We start from the raw sequence: 17,533 nt of genomic DNA, 5'->3' as shown, positions 1-17,533 counted from the left end.
ATGTCGTTCAAGGTGAGCCGGGAGCCGCGGAGAGGGGCGGGGGGATGCGCGTTTGTCTTCCCGCTTTGTGCCGGCAGCCCGTGAAATGCTCCGTCATATGCTTGGATGTGGGGCTTGATTTACTATGTTTTTCTTTAGGAAATAAGGAGGTTGGTTGGCGCTGAAGGAAAGAAACCAGCAGCGTCCTTCCCGAGCTGTGGGGTGCTGAGGTGGCAGCTGAGGGAGCGGTGCTTTCCACCGCAGACATCCCCCCAGGAGACTGCCTGGTTAGCGTTACATAAACTGCGAGCCTCCATGGAGCTTCACGCTGGCTTTAGGGTGGCCAGGCTCAGCGCGGCGGGGTTTGGTGCAGTCGGGAGCCTTCTCTGCACTTTTCTGGTCATCTTTGCTAGTGCCGGTTGCGTAAGAGTTAGGAGGCAGCTATTCGTGCTGTTTGTTTTGGGTTACGGTGGCCACTGGAGCTGGGCTGGTTTGTTCCCTTTTCTGCCTGTGACTCCTGTCACTTTTGTACTTTTTCCATCCAAAACGATGCAAGAGCAGTCGTTTTAAAAGATCACCTGAAATAAATTTGGCTTTTTTTAGTCTGAAGACAGAATTAGTGAGATCAATTGGCATCATATGCGATGTACATCTTCTCCTCGGTTATGTGCTTTCTGGATGCTGCGCTTGCCCTTCTTTTATTGATCCCCAGCTGTGAGCCAGACCCTTGCCATATTGCCTGTGTTGCATCGCTTTGTTTGTTGGATTATTCCCTGTGCTTGCTTCTCACTCCTGCCAAGGTGTCTTCCTGCTGGGACTGCTGCTGCTGCAGTGGCACCGTGTCAGTTCCATGGTAGTGCAGCAGGTGGTTTCCACCTGCACTTAAAGCCCTAATGGGGCAGGAAGTACCTTTACTCACAGTGCAGCTCAGCCTTAGCCTTACCCTGGATGGAGAGATCTCCATGGTCATCCACTTTTCGGTCCTGCACTGGTCTCACACCTGCTTTTTTTTCTTAGTCTCTTCTGTTGCTCCAGTCTGTGTCCATGAGTTTTTTCCCACCTTTGTTCCCCACAGGAATCCACCCTAAAGGATGCTAGTCCCATGCTGTTGGTGCTATCCACTTCTTGCATTGTTTTTCTACCCTTCTTTTTTAGCTTTGTCCTTCAGGTTTTCTTTTCTGTTCTCTTCCCATCAGCTCCTTTTCTGTGCTGTATTTCTCACTTTCTGTCCCCTCAAGTACTCCTGTTCAAGGCAGCTCACTCACTGCCAGCTCTCTCTCCCTCTGGAGAACTTCAGCCCCCACCTCCCTCTGTTTTTTCTCTCTTTTATGTCTTTTTTTGTTGGCATTTTCGCTTTCTCTTGGAAGACTTTGTACTTGGATTCCTGACATCTCTGTTTGCCACTGTTTATTCATGGTTTTCATTTGATTATCCTACTTACTCACAAGGTAGCATTTATCTTGCTTTCTCACTGTGTACACACATGAATATCCCCTCTTCTACTAGCTTTTGCCTGTCTAAACTTACATTTATATCTTGAACTACTTTTCTTTTTTATCAGCATCCTTCACATAAGATACATTGTTACCTACTAAATTCCTCTCTCTTTCCTCCTCAGGTCCACTAACATTTTCCATTCTGTCATGCTTGATCCTGATTTCCAGTTCTTCTCGTTCAAACTTTTTACTCAATTTCTCCTTTCCATTAGGAATTGTTTAGAAACTGAGAAAGAAAAGGGAATTTTCTTGTATTTTGACAGAACAAGGAACAGCTACCAGGCCAGTGTTCTCCTCATGTCCTTTCTCTTTGCCTATGCCTCTTTTCTTTCATCTTTGAGATCACTGCTTAAAAATCGTACTGCTCTTAATCAGTTGTTACCCCACTCTGACCTGCCTCTTCTCCGCAAACAGCAAGTCAAAGGTAGGGCAGGGAGCAGGAGCTGCTGATCACAGCACTTAAATGATACTTTTCCCCTCAATATTCTTAAGATGACACATACAAATACATTAGCACATCTTATTTTTTTCTGTATTGCTGCATAGAAATGGTCTTGTCAGATTTATAATGTCTCTTTTCCTCTAGGCCATTTTTGAATGGTCCAGAGGACTCCACAAGTCCCGAGGAGGGCCACAAGCTCTCCTATGAAGGCAGTCTGAGAAAGCTGGGCTTGTTCTGCCTGGAGAAGAGAAGGCTTCAGGGAAACCATACAGCAGTCTTCTAGTACCTAAAGGGGGCATACAAGAAAGATGGAGAGGGACTTTTTATCAGGGCATGTAGGGACAGGACAAGGGGGAATGGCTTTAAACTGAAAGAGGAGAGATTGAGATTGTGTATTAGGAAGAAATTCTTCACCATGAGGGTGGTGAGGCACTGGCACAGGTTGCTCAGAGAAGTTGTGGATTCTCCATCCCTGGCAGTGCTCAAGGCCAGGCTGGACAGGGCTTTGAGCAACCTGATCTAGTGGAAGGTGTCCCTGCCTGTGGCAGGGGGTTGGAACCAAATGATCTTTAAGGTCCCTTCCAACCCAAGGCAATATGATTCTATGAGTTTATGGTTCTATGATTCTAGGAATAAGTATTTTTGCTTGATGTCAGTATAGCATGAATATAATGCCAGTTTTTCAGCTTTGGGCCCTCATAAAACTTTATAAAAAATAGAAATGAGTAGCACAGCCAGAGTTTGAAATAATGCTCTGGAGATTTTGATGAGGTAGAGGAAATTGTATCCTTAAAGTTGCTGATGCTGGAGCAAACGACATTATGAAACATGTCATTTTCACCAAAGCCATTAGCTAATCGCTTTTTCAAACATTTATTACATTCTGTTCCCAGACTGTCAATGCTGAGAATCAATCATTTACTTTAAAGCGGCTTTAGGAGCAGACTAGCTTTGTAATAAGAATTGCATGGAAATTGTATCCATTTAAGCTCTTGAAATGCAACAGTACCTCTCCCTAAGTATCTGATGAGACAGATCGAGTCCATAACTGAAAACCAGCAGTCAAGGTTTATGTCACATCCTGCTATTTAAAACCCATTTATTGCTCAAAAGTTATTCAATTAATCAGATTAGTAATCCCAAAGTAGTGCCTTACATTTGGCCTACCAGCGATGTCAGCATTGCTGATATCACCTGAAAATGAAGAGCACCAAGGTATAAATCCTTGGTTTGAAAGCAGGAGAGAAATTGCCACATGGTACTCCTTGAGGCTGTCCTTGTAGTGTACCCAGATCACCTGAATGATTTTGCAAATTCCACTCATCTTAGCAGGTAAAATAGCTCAGATCTGTGTTTGCCCTTTTTTATCTAATCACAGTATGGTTGATGGTCTGAGCATGTTGTTTATTTTTACACAAGGAAGTGGGGGCACAAGGGGAAATACGAGTACTGATAGCAGTTGTTCCAAATTGGGTCAAAAGCACCACTGGGAAAAACCTGATTTCATATCCTTCCTGCACTGGAGAATTCTTCCATTCCTTGGGTCTGATCCAAAGTATGAGGACAACTTTGCTGGAGAGCTACTTTAGTAATGACAAGGGGGAAAAAAAGAGGTAAGAATTTATGATTTTGAACTTCTACTTCCAGACTAAGGTAGCACTGGCAACTTAGTTCTCTCCTCCTGTAAGCTGATGAAAGCAGGTGAAGAGTTCCTGCATATTGATTCTGCCTATCTGATAAATAAAGGTGATATTGTATGGTGGGCATAATAAAATGCAGTCACATTGCTACTGTGCCCTCTTCTAGAAAACCTGGCTGGATGAAATAAATCTTTCCTTGTGTGGATATATTGCCATATCCTAAAGTTTTCTCAAAGTTTAAAGGATAGAGTGAGGTATAAAAGAACAGATACATAGATACAGATATAGATATAGATATAGATATAGATAATATAGATATAGATGTAGATATAGATTAGATATAGATATAGGTATAAATAGAGATAGAGATATATGAAGGAGTTTGGTTTCCCATTCAGAAAAGTCTAAATAGGATTCTTTGCAATAGCTCTCCACTTAATATCATGATAAAGTAAGACAATATTTCTAGCTACCAGCTCTATAATTAAGTAGCTGCCTAATAAATCAGAGCAAAAAGGGCAACATGGGCCACAGTGTGTTTAGGTCAATTGTTTGTTTTTACGTAAAATTTTAGTGGTTAAAAATGTGAAGACAGGAAAACACTACTGCATTGCCAGCAAGGGTATAAACTGCTATCTTTACTTTCATTGACGTTATCTACAGCTTCCCCTGGGAAAATGTATTAGCTGTAAAAGGAAGATCAGAATTTAATCTTGCTATATATCGTTCTTACTGTATTTTTCAGACTCCTGGCCCTGTGTGTGCTAGCACAAGAAATATTGGTATCAATTTATAGGAAGTGTCGTATAATTTATTGAGTGGTTGAAACTTCTCTCATCTCAACAACTGCCAGTTTTTCTAATCTATGAATATTAAAAATGCAACTCATGGAAAGTGATCAGTGTGACAGATCTGTGATAGATTCGTACAGGATTTGTCTTGTGTCTGCTGGTTTCTGTGAGGTTTATTACCCTTGCATCAGTGAAGGAAGCAATTCAAACTCTCCTCTATGTGTGCATTTTAAGCATCAAGCATAAAGCCATTCAATCCTGATTCTCTACCTCATTACACATGTCTGCTGACATTTAGACATCGAGAAGCATGTATTACATTTTCTGAAGCTGAATGATTGACTTTTCTATCCACTGTACACTCTGTTTGGGTTATCCTGAAGGCAGGATTCACTGGAGAGCAAGACCCCCGGCTATTTTTTACACTGTTTTTGTCTAAGATGACTGTCAGTGAAAAAGTGCTTTACTGAACTGTTGGTGGGTTTAGGCCTTAAGAAAAAACAGCAGCATGAGCCTGCTTTAGGATACATACTGTTGCCATTACAGTGCTGTTTTGCCTCCATAATTCACCCGTCACAGTGCTTACCTGTCAGGGCAGCGTTTTGGCAGCTGCTTCCATGGATCTAATGAAGAGGCCAAGTGCAAAGTCTGTGTCTTTTTCTGCCGTCCTCCTCCTATGCTGGGGCAGTGATAACTTGCTTCAATCGAGAAGAAGTCACACTGTGGCATTGTTCCTAAGACTAAGAAAGCCTCAAAAGAGTATTATATTATTACCAATTTGTTTAACAGTGGACTGTGTTATCTAGACTTCAGAGTTTCCAAATTTTGACTTACATATTGCCCTGCATACCTAGTAAATGAATCTGTAACTCTATAGACAGAAAGATTTTATCCCCTTTGTTTCCTAGCATCACTCAGGAGATATTTCATGTGCCCACAGTTACAGGCTGTTAATTCCAGGGAGGAGGCAGACCAAACAGTATGAGAAATGCATGAGCAATACTTTTTGCTGTGGTGGGACTTGAAAAGACAAAAAAGAAGGAGACAGCAGAGAGCCAGCCTAAAACCTGAAAGCATGTCCTGCAGCAGGACATGTCAGCAGGATGATTCAGCCTTTCTAACTGTGCTCAGCCCCACCACAGAAGCAGACAGTGCAGGTGCTAGTTAGCACATTGTTTTCTGTGATGTTTCCCTGTGGATCTGGACTAGCATCATCGACTCTCATTACAGAGCAAGCTAAGAGACATAGGCTGCCATGGACACAGGGAAAACCCGAAACAACATGAGGTAGTATGGAGAGGCTGATCTCTTTAACTGCACAAAGAAATTAAATTAGCTTCTCTTTCATGCTCTGGTTTTGAAAGAACAGCACACTGAGCTGAAATATGCCTGGCTTGAATGCAGAATTCACATGTGTATGTTTGTCCAATGTATCTTCCAGAGTGGTTCCTTTCTTCCTTTTCTTTCTTTTTTCACCAGAAAGAAACACCACTTGCCAATGCTGCATTTTGGGCTGCAAGAAAAGGAAACCTGGCTCTCCTCCAGCTGCTGATGAACAGTGGGCGAGTAGATGTGGACTGCAAAGACAGCGTATGCACATAATGCACCTACACCCTGGGCACTGATTTTACATCACTTTCCATAGCCCACTGTGCAGAGGGTGTGGCAGGCATCTAACAATAGGCATAGAAGAGTCTTATGGCACTTAGGGATGATTTAAAACCTTATCTTGTCAGGAAGCAAGTTTGAAGCTGAAGATAAAATAGCATGATGATTTACATCAATGGCAAGGGGTTAGGAATTTGCCAGCACTCAAAAATGTGTCTTACACAGTTATTTGTGGTGCTGACATTAAAAGCACAGATCCTAACACCTCAGGCTTCTCTTTACAAGAAAATGTCATTATAGTAATAGATCACAGTGAAGAGTCAACTCAGCTAAGCCCAGGTAGCAATGATTCTGTCAGCTTGCAAAGCTCCTCATAATTAGAAGAATTACTGGCCTCCTAACTGCTGATCCTCCCCCACCCCAGTATCTCCTGGACTTGGCACCAAGGCCAAGCAAAGAGCAGCCCAGTCACGTGGGAGATAGATTTCGTGGGGATTTCCTTACTGTAATTGGCATGGGTTGAAATCGGTTTTGAGATTAGAAATGGGGTGAAAACACAGATACGTCTTGCTATTCTGCCTACAGTATATGGAGAGGTACTTGATTGTACCAAGCTGTGGCAAAGAGCAGGGGAAAGCTGAGGTTGAGAAATTCCTAGTTTTCTATTGTTTGGAGCTGGGCCTGCCTTACTGAGAGTTGTGTCTGTGTTGTACAGGATTATTGTTCAAGTTTACAGCCTGAAACATGAACCTGACACAACCTCTCTTACTTTGAGTATCTTAAAAGTGCAAAAGATTTTCTAAGCCCATTGACTTCAACCTATCTTTTAATTTTAGTTTCATTTTTACCCTGTAGGCAAGTATTTGTCCTGCACTACTTCTGGAGCTGCTGCTATGACTGTCTTTCTGACAGGGAGGGAAGGATGTTCAGATGGGGAATGAAGTAAGCAGGACAGATAGATGTAAAGAAATAAGGTCCACTACTCCTTGATCTTTCTCAAAAGAAGGCTAACTTTAGTAAAGAATTTTTACAATGCACTGTAAGATATCCTGCCTTATCCATTCTATCAGGTATACACATTTTCTAGACTATAATATTCTGGTATGATTAAGGCTGCATGCTTCTTTTTTGAAATGTCACACGTTCCTTCTTTAAATTGAACTGGTATGTGTGAATGGTTTAGAGGATAAATTTCATCCCTAGGTTTCTGTGAGTTGTCTGCACACCACATATGTATAACCTAAATCTTACCTGGTTCACTGAAGTAGTGACCTTATGGTGTACTGGGGGAACTTCAACGCATAGTTCTGGTATGGAAAGTTCTCTCATATACAGTGAAAAGATTACTCTCGTAATTTGGATAGGGAATTAGTATTCAAATCACCCAGACCTTGCTCCTGACTGTGACTCAGAATTAAGTAACTCAGCTAAGTCACTCAGCTCCTGTGTCTAAGTTTATTCTTCTGGAAATGGTGCAAAGATCTTTGGGATTCTCTGATAAAAATGCTGTGCATAAACCAAAAACATTCTCGTTACCCTTGTTTCACTCACTATGGGACGATAAGGCAAAGTCATTGCATACGTATTTATCGAATGGTCAGGCCTTAGCACTGCAGACAAGTGTGTAATGTTTTTGCTTTAACACCAGCTAATTGCTCATTTTCAAAGTATTCTTGATAGCAAGCTTTAAACGATAGCAAGTTTTTCAATTATCATAAGCTTCTTTCAGCTTTTCAGAAGAGGTGCTGCTGTCTCTTCCATTCAGCCTGATTCATTGCTGAAGGTGTCTGTAGAAGGTACTGACTTGTTTTTCCTTATTCCCAGCTTGGCACAACAGCTCTGATGGTAGCATCTTACTATGGCCACATAGACTGTGTACGGGAATTGGTGTTGCAAGGAGCAGATATCAATCTGCAGAGAGAGGTAGGAGAAGTTCTGCATTCAAACAGGGGTTAAGTGACTGTTGGCTTATTACCAATAATAAGAGTGTTGTAGTGTTGTCTGCTGCTTTTTTTGCCAATTGCTTCTGTGTTACTTGCATGTATAAACAGGGTCTGTTCAGAGGACATTATGGAATCAGATGTCTGGATTTTATAATAGGAAATGAGATGCCAGAGGAACATTTATAAATAATTCATCAAACATTTCCAGCACATCTGGTTGGTGAGGGGCAGTTACATCTGAGATGTAACTCCAGGGTTACACCATTAATGCATCTGCAGTTTTACTTATCAGCACAGTAACTTACAGCTGTCTGGATGAGATGTCCTTTACCCTTTGATTTGCAGAGTCCAGTCATTAAAATGGAATGGATGCCATTGCTAGCCTGGGGGTTATTTTGGCTCTCTATGCTTTGGAGTTTCTGCCTTTTGGTCTGAGCCAACTCATCTCTAACAATCCCACAGCTTAGTCACCTGTACCCTTCCTTGCAACTTTGCTTTGCCTTCAAGGCATCTCTTGCACCATGCTTGCTTGTGGCTGGCTTCGGGAAGCTGCCTTCCCCTTGTGCTCCACACAAATGTTTGTAAGGAGTACCTGCAGCTGCTCTGGTCTGTGTGCTGTATATGCAGAAAGCAGAATTGCTCTGAGACAACAGTTGTGCTGGTCTTAAGAGCAGAGCAGTTTAAGGAGGGCACGCAGCAACATGGGAAGGTGGCTGGCAGTGCAGGACAGCATTATGTTTGTTGCTCTAACAATACAAGCCAATGTTTCTCACTTTCCTTGGAAACCTGGAACCAGAGAATTAATCTCATGCTGACACCTGCAAGCTACTGAGTCAGTGAACGCTGTGTTCAATGATAAAAGTGTCTTTGCACTTACTGGCCTAAACTTGCTGTAACTGTTAATGTCAGTGTCTTTCGGTGGGGTCCTGTTCCAGCAAAACTTGTATTTAAACATGTCCCTTCCCTTAGGTAAACACTGCTTGAAAAGCAGGGACAAAAGGAAAAGTTGAGAACAGTTTTATGGGGCTGCTCTTGAGTATTGCTCAGGATGTAGCGATGCAGCAAGCCAACAAAAAGAAACCGTGAAATCCTCCAAAATTACTCTGTTGCAGAGAAGAAGCAACACAGACGAAGTTTAAGCCCTAAAGACAAATTGCACTGTTTTGAAACTAAATTCAACCAGTAGCTCAGCCAGTGCTCTTGTACTCTGAAGGTGTTGTGAAGCTTGGGGAAGTGAAAGCCCCATAAATGTGTCTGGAAGAGGAGGCTCTGAAATGGTGTCAAGAGACCTATTGTAAAGGCATTGGACACTGGAGTGAATTTCAAATTAGCTGTTCCCCTGTTGTGCAGGACTGTTCTTTTCTCACTCTGGGCTTTTTTTCCCTATCTGGTGACTGGGTAGAAGTTACTAAATCCTAAGAGGTCTATATTAGTAACTGTGCAGAAGCCCCTTATGAAACTTGGATTTTATTCAAACATACGATGCTGGACAGATTTCTCAGTGCAATAGGAATAAAACTGACCTAAGATACCTGGTGTCCTCAGAAGTCCTCAAAATCATCCTGTCTTTTCAGTTGATATGCAACAGATTGTGAATACTTCTAGATTTGGGATTTATATCCTTCAGTAAAGTGTCTTATGTGTTTGGGTTTTGTTTTAATCCATTTTATTCCTTACAGTCAGGTGCAACTCCTCTGTTCTTTGCTGCACAGCAAGGCCACAACGATGTAGTGAAGTTTCTCTTTGAATTTGGAGCCTCTACCGAATTTAGGAATAAAGTAAGATGATGGGTCTGGTTTTGCATGCTGATACTTCCCAACAATCAAGGCTTTTTTTTCCTGTTCACACAAAACATGGCATGGCACCAGGAGGATGATAAAAGGATTTCCTCACTTGAACATTTTCTGACTAATATGTGTAATGCGACATATTGTGAAAATATTAACTTGGGACTAGCTTTTAATTACCTAGATTTAATAGCTTAAGTTGATCAAAGGTCAATCCCTTAATAGTGATAGTTGATAGTCTTTATTCTCAATCCATCCTACAGTACAAGAGGAAAGGGTCTTTTTATACATGTTAGGTAGGATCCCATTTTAGGTGTGTATGTACTTCACTTGCACAGAACGGAATTTCATCTATTTTGGGATGTCTCTGGGTGCTACCATAGGATACATAAAAGCATAATGGCTTCAGTCCTCCCTAAATTCCTATTTACACATCTGTGCCAGGATGAAATGCACCTCAGAGCTTGTATTTATTTGTTCAGGTCAATCCTTTTACAAAATCTTCTCGGAATAGCCAGAAGCACAGATGGTAGAGCCTGGGTTGGTTCATCCCCTGTCCTGGTGTGAACAGCTTCAGTTCATCACTGACATCAGTGTATCAATTCAGTTTCTTTGTCCAAAGCAGTACTAAAACCTCTGCTTTCAGCAAACAGAACCAAACCCAGCATATTTTCATTACATATGCTTGTCCTTGATACGCTGGCCACATTTTTGGAGCGTCCCAATAATTTGCAAAGACACTTGCCACTCACTTACCCTGGGATCCATAGCAATGTGTTTAAAGAAGGAATAGTTCTTTACCCCACAGCAACCAATCCTTAAAGGTGTTATAGTCTGTGATTTGAATGACTCCTTTGAAATTGTTTGATCTTTCATGACAATTTATGATCTTTGTGAAGCATGCAAAATATACTGACATGAGTCAGTAGGGCATATAAAAGGGAGTAAAGATCTAAATTAAAAGAAAATATTCCTGCATTCAGGTGCTCCTAATGGCTTCAGTCTTTGGACACATGCGGGTTTGGGCTCTACTGTTGCTCACCTTGAAACTTTTCTCCCAGCCCCCATATTCCTGGCTGCCTCTTCTGAATTTATACCTGACATGGCCCATGTGCTAGTCCTAAGTATCTTTTAAGATACTTTTTAAGCACTCAAAGTATGACACAAGCTATTGTGCCTGAAAAAACTCATAGCATCTGAGCAAAGGACAGCTGAGTTAAAATAATCTGTGCAAGATTAAAGTGACACTGGTTTAATGAGTTGAGGTTAGCTATCATGTCATGCCCTCTTTACTGAAATGATCTGCTCTCTCTCACCAGTAACATGAGAGCTTTGCTAGATTCATCATTAATGCTGGGATCTATCCTGGAAATTGTCATGTTCATACTTTCACTCATTCCTTGCTTGCGGATTGCAGTTTTTCTTCTGAAGTAAGGATCTAGACACAGGAATACAAATACTTAGAGCTTCCAGACCTGGCTTTGGTAACCCACCAAAGTTTTAGACTGAGGCTTGCTGGGAAACTAACTTGTACTTTGTGCAGCAGTGTGTACCTGAGCAGGAGCCTCCACTGAGAAGATGTGCATTGAGAGTGTGCATCTTCCACTGGGATTCGAGTGTGGTTTTTGCATCTGTTCAATTTTCCCATTTAATAACATGGTTTTCATAGCTTGGGATCATTCCATCAAACCACCCTTCTGTTAAAAGGTGACTAAGATAATAGGCTCCTCCACCCCCTCCAAAACCAGAAAAAATATAGGTGACAAAATATGCCTTTTCAGGTCAGACATAAGGCATTTTCTGATTAAAGTGCTCAGCTAGGAGCAGTGCTGGAAAAGATATGACTGATCCTGGCTGGTTTTGAAGGGCACTGCAATCAGTCAATCTGCAAAGAACCTTCTATTATAAATGAAGACATGGAATGGAAATAAGGAAATAAATTGAATGTAATCTAGGAAACAGACTTTAAGCAAGAAAATGCAAAGCCCAACATTTTCTTTTTCATGTACCTCTCTGTAAATTATAATTACTATATTTATTACTCATATACAAGAGCACTGGACAACTATCTTAATATAGGAGTTCAGTTCTTGGTACAACTTGTATTATTAGAGTTGGTATTCATTACAGCAGGCAAAGCAAATGTCCTAAAATAATTATCATTAACTGCTGATGTTATAGAGAATAAATAATAATATTGAAGGTTATGCTATATATATTATAAAATACATATTATTCAATATTATTCTTCACTGTCTCAGTCTGACACCCCTAGAAGTATGCATCATAAGTAGGAGCACGTTCTCTTTCCTTACTCTGAGACATGTAATAAACGTGTGTACTTACAAGGGTTTGCATGGTGGCATGCTTTCTGAGCAATAGTGCATGTTCAGTGGTATGTCACAGGCTATTTTTCAGCAGATAGTGATTGCAGAAGATCAGTTCCCCTCCCTTGTAGTATATTCCAGAGATATTAAAACACCATATTAATTCTAAGTTACTTTCAGGCAATAATGATAGAGGTGAGGGAAGAAGTAGGAAAATAGGGAATTCTACGCCAGATAACATGGTCTTATTGGGTGCTGCTCTTCCAAGCATTTACATGGGAGGTTGGCAGCTGCTGTAGGTGCCACCTCTAGGGATGACAGACTGCATGGGGATAAGAAAAACTGTTTCAGAGAAAGAATTGCAGAGGTAGCTGAGAGAATGGAGAGAACTGGCTCCTATCTGAGCTGGAAGGGTCTGCAGTGAAGGATTGATAGAGGCTACACTGTGTCAATAAAACAGGATATGAGCAAGAAATAAACCCAAGGCGATGTGCATTCTCTAGGCTGCAACACCAGCCCCTGCCTGCTGCAGAAGGGTGACTGCCCCAGAAGTGCCTCTATGGTTGCTCACGTGTCCTTGCTCCCACTTTCTGCCCTGCTCTCAGAGTTTCCAAGAGGCTTGCCAGTACCAAAGATGCTGCTTCAGCTGTTTGCTTGTCTCAGCTAAAGGAAAAAAGGAAAGAGGACATCACATGTCTGAAAGGGATGTTAAAACCCTGTCATTTACTTTTTTTTTTTTGTTTTATTCATAACTCATCTGCCTTCCCTATGGCCTACAAGGAAGAAATTCTTTAAGGGTGGTGAGGCACTGGAATGGGTTGCCCAAGGATGCTGTGAATGCTCCATCCCTGGCAGTGTTCAAGGCCAGGTTGGACAGAGCCTTGGGTGACATGGTTTAGTGTGAGGTGTCCCTGTCCATGGCAGGGGGTTGGAACTTGGTGATCTTAAGGTCTTTTCCAGCCCTAACTGTTCTATGATTCTACAATTCTATAAAACACTGTGGTCTCCAGACAGAGCTTGCTGGAGGAAAGTGTAAGGTAAAGCAAGATGGAAGTTTGATATGGGGGAGAAGGGGCTGAATTTTCCTCCTAAGAAACCATGGGCCTTCGCACTGACAGTTTTTTGATTTATCTGAGTGCTGTCTTACCACATGGTCAGTGGAAAAGATTCCTGGCTTTGATTTCTCTTTCTTGCAGAAAGACCTATCTCTGCTTATCATAGTGGTACCCTCACTCAGCGTGAGTGCAAATAAAATCCCAGTCTTTTCTGTTGAAAGTATTCAGCTTCATAGGAGACATGCAGTAGAGGAGGTCTTAGATACCAAGGAGCTGTTACTTAGGTCTTTCTGACCCAGTATATATTTGATTCAGGGTGGACAGCTGGAACTGGGGACCATCCAAGGCTTTTTTCTGATCCCCAAACTCTAATCAGGGTAATGGAGAAAACTTGGTCGTTCTAGTCTGAAAGATCTAAATGGTATGTTTTGGAAATGTGTTATTCTTTCAAAAAATGCATCTATCAAAAACTGTTCAATGGCTTCAACCAAACACTTGGTTAGGATTGCCATTTTGAGGCACCAAATATATCCTGTGAGAAGTGTCTTCCTTCTTAAACTTCAGGCTGTATAATTTCTCAAAATGAGATCACACAATTGGACTCCCCAGTGTTGGCCTTCAGCTCTGCTGTGCTGTGGTTAGCTTTGCAGGCCTGCCTTTTGTATGCGATCTGTTATTTGGTTCCTTCCAGAACTTTAGTTAATAACAAAGCAATCTTCTTAAAATAACAGGAATTTGTTGAGGATTTTTAGACAGCAAAAACTAAACCATAAAGCAATTAACAAACTATTCCCACATGCAGCTGAGTGTTTCTGCCCTCCATACAGGGAACTTCAATATTTTTAAGCTTCCTAAAAATCATCCTTCCCTAGTTCTCCACAGAGGACCTCCAGTCTGGATAGCACAGTTTCTCTTAACTCACTGACCTTCCTCTCTCCATTTCATTCAGGGAAAGAGTCTTTGAAAATGTCTCTCTATTTTGTTTGTAGCCCTTTGATCTGGTAATTCACTACTGGAGCAAAGTGTCTTTCACCTGGTTGAAGACAGGAAATAGGTTTCACGAAGCCATTAGGTTTTGCCATTGTCTTGAAGTGTGTATAAGGCATTTCTTTAATTCAGAAACATCTGTGGTTGCTTGTGTGTTTTGTTTCAGCAGTTCCTGTTAAATTAGGGTAGTTCAATTTGACAGGAAAGTCTAATGACACATTGTAGCTACAGAGTAACTTAACTCCATCAACCTGATTACACATTATATTTACTGAAATAATTTAGAATTAATATGCAATTCTTCGATTGTCGTGTAACAGCTTCATACACGTGACTTTGCTGACATTCAAGCCTCGTTGGCTTTTCAGCGTCACAGGGAAGGAAGGATGAATTTGAGAGCAGTTATATACAGTCCCCGTGGGTTAGCTCAACCATGTCAGAGCTTGAGTTTTCATGAGGTTATTGTAGGCATGAAATAGCACCACAGGTTAATAAATTTGATTGGCACTTCCCATTATAAAAGATCCGTTTGACTGTTCAAGCTGTAACTTCTCTTCTGGATATCTGTCCATGTGGAAAACTTCAGACAAAACATTGGAGCTGTTTCAGAGAACAAAGCTGAGGGAAAACACAGTCTTCTGCCTACATTAATAACAGCACTAGAAACCATTTATCTGAAATACTTCAGATAGCTTATCTTGTGGAGGAGGGGCTTGAGACTGGGAGAAAGCAGGGAAGGAGGGAGAAGACCTCTGGTGAGGATGACTAGGGGTGTGCCTCATCTTTGCACGATGGTATGGTGCCATCCCAGGCAGAAGATAAGACCTTCCTCTCCATATTCGTGTCAGAAATACTGGTAATTTTTGAGTGGGGAGCAGTGCACTTAAGATGGCAAGACCCACATTCACTAACTATCTCAGTTGTTTCAGCTGGCTTGGGTTCAATTGCCAGGACACTGAGGTGTTTCCCTTCTCAGATGGTCCCAAGGGAGCGTGTCTACAAGTGGGATTCAATGCATGTGCCTAGGTCTCCTTTTAGTGGTGATGTGCAGCAACAAAACTGCCTGGGATTGATCCTACCTGCAGGGATCACAGAATCACAGAATCCCAAGGGTTGGAAGGGACCTCCAAAGATCATCTAGTCCAACCCCCCTGCAAGAGCAGGGTAACCTACAGTACATCACACAGGAACTTGTCCAGGCGGGCCTTGAATATCTCCAGTGTAGGAGACTCCACAACCCCCCTGGGCAACCTGTTCCAGTGCTCTGTCACTCTCACTTCTTCAGCAGAAGTAATGTGACTTTCACTGGTGATCATGTGTTTGGTCTGACTTTGATCTGGTTAGCTAGCATGCTTCAAAATGCACCCTCCCTACTCTTCCTCAAGCTAACAATCGATAGGTTAGAGGCGGGAAATAACAGGGAGTGAGGTTCTGGCTAAAGAAGAGTAAATGATCGGTAGGCTTGGAGCAGGGGAAAGGTGTGCTGTCCTTTAGTAGATGGAAGAGCTTGGCAGGAGGGCAGGATTTGGATGTAAAGGGAAGAGATATGGAGGAGTTGTGAAGGAAACAAAACAAAGTTTCTAGTGGGAAAGCAGAAGACAAGGAACAAAAAGCAGAACAAAAAGCACTATAAAAAAACTCAGAAAACAGTTCATAGTGACAGAGCCAAGTTTAAAGATTTGCATGGCAAGACTTGGTATTAAACTTATGAAACATTCAGCAGCTAGTTGCTACAGAACTGCTGTGAGCCAAATTCTGAAAAGCCATAAAATCTGCTTTTCTTTTTGTATGGTGATGTTTAGTCCAGCACCTGACTCTTACCTGACTGTGCCCGTTCTTTGCTTTTTCACAGGATGGAGGTACTGCACTTCTAGCTGCTTGTCAGTACGGGCATGCAAAAGTAGTGGAAACGCTGTTGAAGCATGGTGCCAACATTCATGATCAACTTTATGTGAGTTATTTGACACAGATAATATTGACAACACTGGTGATGGAACAAATGTGCTGTTGGTTGAACAACAGCAGATGGTCTGACTCCAGCACAGAGAAGCGTTTGCCAGATGTGGTTTTATAGTACTCTTCTATGATGTGAATTCTGTTAACTGTCTGCTTTTCATGATCCTGGGAGAAGTAGTACGAAATCAGAAAAGACATTTTGGATGTCTTTTGATTTGTTATCTCTATGAAGGATCAAACCTGGATCAGATCTGCTTAATCCATTAATCTTGAACAAAAGACCATGTCATGTCCTACCAATGATTTTTATTGCAGACAAAAGAGTGAATAGCAATACAGCCCCTGAGGTACTAGAGAATCAGATCATCAGTTTTCTGCCGGAAAGAGTAATAAAAGTTAAAATATTTCAATCTTTAAATATCTGTAAATTATTTTTAAAAATATTAATTAAAATTATGTTATTTGGTATTGGTGTATCTCTAGCTTGACAGTGTTTGCCCTCCAGGGCAAAGGATGGTTAAAATGGCTGAACTGATGTTGTTTAGTTGACTTTTCAGAAAGCTGGATTGAGCAAATGAAGCACTGGATTTAATTTACTGCAACTGAGACACAAAAACATTGAGCTTTTCAGCATTCAACAGAAAGAAATGGTAGATTTTCTTTCCACTTTCCACTGCTCATTCCTACCCTGGGGCACTCAAAACTGACATAGAAGAAGTTGTTCCACAGGGATATAAGTTTTTCCAGCTTTTTCCAGGGGCTTTGGATCTGCAGGGTGCTGCTGAAGTTTTAGCTCCCACAGGTGTGCATGTTAGCTAAGGGCTGGTGACTGCAGAAGCCACTGGGGGCTGTGTACTAGGGGATCTCCAGCTCTGTGCTGCCACCACCCTATATTTATAAAGAAAGGTGTTTGTTCCACCTGCACTGCTGTGCAAATAGCAGTTGCCTTTCTAATCTGAGGGCAGTGATTCATACCACTGCATGGTAATCCTGGGGTTTACCACTCAGTTTAAAAATAGCCACGCTGCCACACCTGCAGACACATACCTAGAAGTGAAGGCAGTAAAATAACTTCCTTATTGTCTCTCCTGGAAATGAGCAACATGTGCAATTGCATTTAGAGATGTATTTTTATTGCTTACAGCCATTGGGCAAAACCAGACAGAAATGTCTGCTTAATAAAATAAGAACACAATCTCTTGAAAATGAATGTTAGCTTGGCTGCTTTTGTGGGATGTTGCCAAGCTGCATTTGAAAAGCAGTAATTGGCTGGCAGGTTCACTGGCAGACAACAAAATAGGAGGGATTTTGAGCATGCATTTGGGTAGTCCTCCTAAAACCATCAAGATGGATATTTTAATCTTAAATTTACCTATGTGAGGGGTAGAGGAGAAGATGAGAGAATACTCTAACTCAACAGTATGTCTTGAAGAAATATGTTATAGCCTTTAAAACAGCTTTCTCATTACAGCATCAATTCAAATCAAGTAGGTGATAAGGAACCCAAGGTCCTCCATCTTTA

The 17,533-nt window shown here is 41.6% G+C and overlaps 1 protein-coding gene across 1 annotated transcript in view; it reads left to right on the top strand.

The window, feature by feature from the left end:
* Positions 1–17,533, top strand: part of ANKRD29 (ankyrin repeat domain 29) — a 29,099-nt gene continuing 11,566 nt past the window's right edge. Inside the window, exons 1-5 of the mRNA XM_065669140.1 lie at positions 1–12; positions 5,828–5,938; positions 7,781–7,879; positions 9,579–9,677; positions 15,908–16,006. Of these exons, the coding sequence (XP_065525212.1) occupies positions 1–12; positions 5,828–5,938; positions 7,781–7,879; positions 9,579–9,677; positions 15,908–16,006 (420 nt within the window). The remainder of the gene's footprint in view (positions 13–5,827; positions 5,939–7,780; positions 7,880–9,578; positions 9,678–15,907; positions 16,007–17,533) is intronic.

Source organism: Lathamus discolor, chromosome 2, assembly GCF_037157495.1.
Source record: "Lathamus discolor isolate bLatDis1 chromosome 2, bLatDis1.hap1, whole genome shotgun sequence".
Lineage (NCBI taxonomy): Eukaryota > Metazoa > Chordata > Aves > Psittaciformes > Psittacidae > Lathamus > Lathamus discolor.
This window is presented reverse-complemented; position numbering and strand designations above follow the sequence as displayed.